This window comes from Theobroma cacao, chromosome 1 (assembly GCF_000208745.1).
Source record: "Theobroma cacao cultivar B97-61/B2 chromosome 1, Criollo_cocoa_genome_V2, whole genome shotgun sequence".
NCBI classification, from domain to species: Eukaryota; Viridiplantae; Streptophyta; class Magnoliopsida; order Malvales; family Malvaceae; genus Theobroma; species Theobroma cacao.
In genome coordinates, this window is record NC_030850.1 from 32,621,205 (window position 1) to 32,626,397 (window position 5,193).

General features: G+C 38.8%; 1 protein-coding gene across 1 annotated transcript in view; it reads left to right on the forward strand.

Moving 5' to 3' along the window:
- Positions 429-5,193, forward strand: part of LOC18613804 (ABC transporter B family member 21) — a 6,980-nt gene continuing 2,215 nt past the window's right edge. Inside the window, 8 exon segments of the mRNA XM_018125322.1 lie at positions 429-935; positions 1,184-1,238; positions 1,345-1,520; positions 1,625-1,846; positions 1,936-2,174; positions 2,272-2,797; positions 2,899-3,172; positions 3,516-4,360. Coding sequence (XP_017980811.1) covers positions 606-935; positions 1,184-1,238; positions 1,345-1,520; positions 1,625-1,846; positions 1,936-2,174; positions 2,272-2,797; positions 2,899-3,172; positions 3,516-4,360 — 2,667 coding nt within the window. The 5' untranslated portion in view covers positions 429-605.

Sequence of the window (5,193 nt, forward strand, 5' to 3'; positions counted from 1 at the left end):
ATCAGGTATTTGTTTACGAAATATTGCATTTACATAGTGTTATAATGGAGGTTTTTGCCAAGGGGTGATTGACAAAGCGTTTTGCTTTTTTTTCTGTTGTAAATTGAGTTTGTAGGAGCTAACGAATTCTTGAATTCTCAAAGGGCTTTTGCTTCCTTGCTAGTTAAGCAATTTAGACCTTGGAGTCAACCTGTTGAATTTTCAACGATGATGCTGAAGGCCTGATACCATTTGTTTTGCTTTGGCTTCCTTGTCAGCTTAGAAATATAAACCTTGGAGTTAACCTATTGAATTTTCAACAAAGAGCACTGCTGATGGCCTGATACCATTCAATCAAATGTTTTCATTGCCAATGAAAAGTCTTTTTGTATTTAGATTAGAAATGCTCTTGTATTTATAAATCCTTCAACCGTCCAACAAGAAACCTTGAACACTTGGTTCCATTTTTTAGAAGACTTAGATCCTTGGATAGCATTTTCCAACTGCCCGTTGGTTACTCTATAACTTGCTAGTTTTGGCGCATTAATTGTTCCTTGCAGACGCAATATTAGCTCTAAAGCTTCGGAGGCAATTAAGGACCGAAGTAGTATCTTGGGTGTCATACAATGGCCACTGAGAATGGCTTGAAAGGTGACACTGACTTCAAGGTGGCGAGCACATCAAAAAGCTGCAAAGAGCCAGAGAAAGGCTGTAGCATGAATGGAGAGAATAAAAAATCAGAGACAGGCAAACCAGATGAGAAAACTAACACAGTTCCATTTTACAAACTATTTGCATTTGCTGATCCAACAGATATTTTGTTAATGATTGTTGGTACAATCGGTGCCATTGGGAATGGTTTAAGTATGCCTCTTATGACGATATTGTTTGGGGAGCTAACTGACTCTTTTGGAGAAAACCAGAACAACAACGAGGTGGTTGATGTGGTTTCCGAGGTATTAATACGTATAATGAACTAAATTTATGAGATTTATTTCAATATTCATCGTTCCTAAATGTTTTATTTTTACTAATACAAGTGTAAATTGCTTTCCATTTGTAAAAGCATAAATGCCATCTTAAAATTTTCATTTACTGGAATTTAGTTTGTCAAATCCGGGTTTGCTCCTAAATACCTGTCTGTTTTCACCTTTATTGGGTCAATTTGTTGTATTTAATAGTTTTCTTCCTGGAAAAATGTTAGGTTGCTCTGAAATTTGTCCACCTAGGAGTAGGGGCTGCTGTGGCAGGATTTCTCCGTAAGTGCATCTTGCATTTAAAACTTCTGTCAGGTATTTTATTTAAGACATAAGTGTTTGTTATGCATTGAGAAACTGAGAAGCCTGTGTTTTTGTCATTTGCCAGAAGTAACTTGCTGGATGGTCACAGGAGAGAGACAGGCTGCAAGAATAAGGGGCTTGTACTTGAAAACTATATTGAGACAAGATGTTGCTTTCTTTGATGTGGAAACAAACACAGGAGAGGTTGTTGGGAGAATGTCTGGTGACACTGTTCTCATACAAGATGCCCTGGGGGAGAAGGTATAATGTTACTGTGACAACTAGACCCTGCAAGGTGAAGAACCACACTAAGTTTCATTCATCTTGTCTGTGTAATCATGGAGATGTCTGCTTGATTTTTGCAGGTTGGAAAATTTTTGCAGCTGATGTCCTTATTCATTGGAGGCTTTGTAGTAGCATTTATCAAAGGATGGCTTCTTACCCTTGTCTTGTTGTCCTCTATACCTTTTCTTGTAATAGCGGGTGCAGTGATGTCCCTCATTATAGCCAACACAGCATCCCAAGGACAAAATGCTTATGCAAAAGCAGCAACTGTTGTTGAACAGACAATTGGTTCAATTAGAACTGTAGGTCTTGTAGCCAGAAATATATTCAGCATTGTTGTTTATTTCTTTAAGTTCGTAAAAATATGACCCACTATTTTACCTGATACCAGGTTGCATCATTTACTGGTGAAAAGCAAGCCATAAGCGATTACAACAAGTTTCTTGTCAGTGCTTACAAGTCAGGTGTTTACCAAGGCTCTGTTTCTGGATTGGGTCTCGGCATGGTTATGTTAATCATGTTCTGCAGTTATGCTTTGGCTGTATGGTTTGGTGGGAAGATGATTCTGGAAAAAGGCTACACTGGTGGTCAAGTAGTTAGTGTGATTGTTGCTATTATGACTGGTTCCATGTGAGTTGAACATTTAATTATTTGTTGTTCCTAGTAACATGCATTAATTTGCTAGAAGGGGAGTAATTCTCTGTATTTGCCTTCTATGATGATTCAGGTCCCTGGGGCAGGCATCTCCCTGCATAAATGCATTTGCTTCTGGTCAAGCAGCAGCATTTAAGATGTTTGAGACTATTGAAAGGAAGCCCAATATTGATGCGTATGACACAAAGGGGAAAATATTGGAGGACATTCGAGGGGATATAGACTTTAGGGATGTTTGTTTCAGTTATCCAGCCAGACCAGAGGAGCAAATTTTTAGTGGGTTCTCACTTTCCATTCCAAGTGGCACAACAGCTGCTCTGGTGGGACAAAGTGGAAGTGGGAAATCAACTGTAATCAGTCTGATAGAAAGATTTTATGATCCACAAGCTGGTGAAGTTCTTATTGATGGCATTAACCTCAAGGACTTTCAGCTTAACTGGATCAGAGGAAAGATTGGCCTTGTCAGCCAGGAACCTGTGTTGTTTACATCAAGCATTAGGGATAATATCGCGTATGGAAAGGAAGGCGCAACAAGTGAAGAGATAATAGCTGCAGCTGAACTCGCAAATGCTGCCAAGTTCATTGACAAACTACCTCAGGTTTTAATGTCTTCTCTAAATGACTACTGCTTATTTCATACCTTAATTCTTACAACTATATGAATTGTACCTTACTTATGCGTTCTGAACTTTATACGTAGGGACTGGACACCATGGTTGGTGAACATGGAACTCAGCTTTCTGGTGGACAGAAGCAGAGAGTGGCAATAGCAAGAGCAATTCTAAAAGACCCACGGATTTTACTTTTAGATGAAGCTACAAGTGCGCTAGATGCAGAATCAGAGAGGACAGTGCAAGAGGCATTAGACAGAATAATGGTCAATCGAACTACTGTCATTGTTGCTCATCGTCTGAGCACAGTGAGAAATGCACAGATGATAGCTGTTGTTCATCAAGGAAAGATGGTTGAAAAAGGTATGATATGGCCATATAACTATACTTATTCATGTCTGGAGCAATGTAACCAGTGTATGTCACCCATTGCATAGATTGTTAATCAACTAAACTTGCCTTGTTGGGCATATTGGGGCATATTCTCCAGATGTTTTTTTTTTTGGCCAAAATATTTTGCAGATGATTGTGTGGGACCTAAGTATTTATCACAAATATTGTAAAATATTTCTGAAAAGCTCTGAATTTGTTTTAGTAGTTCCATCAGAATCAATTTTATTCTTTCTCGCACTTCTATCAGCATATCATACCTTGCTGTTCCAAAAGAAAACCATTTTGACTGATAACATGGTTGTCAATTGATCAGGGTCTCATTCAGAATTGCTCAAGGATCCTGATGGAGCTTACTCTCAGCTTATACGTTTACAGGAAGTAAATAAACAGTTAGAACAGGCACCAGATGACAAAAACGGATCAGACATTACAGAGAAATTGCTTAGACAGTCAAGTTTGGAAATATCATTGAAGAAATCAATCTGTAGGGGATCAACTGGTTTACCTAATGGACAGAATGTCGCTGATAGTGTGCTGACAGATGCAGCAGCTCCTCCTACAATACCATCAGTACAGGCTTCAGAAGTGTCAATCTGTCGGCTTGCATCTCTAAACAAGCCAGAGATCCCCGTGCTTCTAATTGGAACTATAGCTTCAATTGTCAATGGACTTATACTTCCAACTTATGCTCTGCTTCTCTCCGAGGTCATCAAAACCTTTTACAAACCACCTAATGAACTCAAAACAGACTCAAGATTCTGGGCTCTGATATTTATGGCCCTTGGCCTGGCTTCATTATTGGCATATCCAACAGAAACATACCTCTTCTCTATCGCTGGATGTAAATTAATCCGGTGAGTAAGATCAATGTGTTTTGAAAAAGTGGTTCACATGGAGATTGGTTGGTTTGATGAACCTGAGCACTCAAGTGGTTCACTTGGAGCAAGGCTTTCAGCAGATGCAGCAACACTGCGTGCTCTAGTTGGAGATGCACTATCTCAGATGGTTCAAAGCATAGTATCAGCAGTTGCGGGTTTAATCATTGCTTTTGTTGCAAGTTGGCAGTTGGCTTTGATTGTCCTTGCACTTTTTCCTCTGATAGGGATCGATGGGTACATTCAAGTGAAATTCATGAAGGGATTTAGTGCAGATGCAAAGGTATGCTCAAAACTAATGACCTCCTGCACCTAACATTAAGAACTCCAAATAGCACGTTTGGTATTCCCTGTCTATTCCCACGTTATCTGCTTACCTCCGTTTGGTACCGCGCCACCATAAGGAATAGCTATTACCCAGTAATAGCTATTTTTTGAAATGGGGTAAAATTCAGGCATAACTATACCCGAGCTTCTCCATTGTATTTGCTATTATATGATTGAGGAATAGCTCTGAATTATGATAAGATTAAAATGCTCCATTGTAGCTTAAAAATATTACAATTTTATACCTATATATATATATATATATATATTTTTTTTTTTTCTTCTTCTTTCTCTCTCTTCTCATGTTCTTTTCTCCCTTATTCTCTCTTTAAGTGGCACCAATACCGGAGATAACGTTTGTAGCGACAGTGACGACGGCGAAAGAGGCAACGACCGAGGTTTCACAATCGAATATTGTCGAAAAAGATTCAAACGGGAGATCTAGCCAGATCTGACACTCAACGGCCAAATTTGGCCGTGGGAAGCACCGGATCTGGTGCTTCTCGACCAGATCTCACAGTTGGATCTGACACTCCACGACCAGATCCAGCCGTGGAAAAGCGTCGATCTGGAGTTGTAGTGGCCAAATCCGGTCACATGGTGCGCCAGATCGGCGTTTCGTTACACCGGTCGCCTTTTCGGCGACCGACTCATGAAGAAGAAAAAAAAAAGGAAAAAAATAGAATAAAAAAATAAATTATTTGTAAAATTTAAAATATTAATATTTTATATATAATTTAAATATTATTAATATTAATATGATTAAAATATTAAAATATTAATATTTTA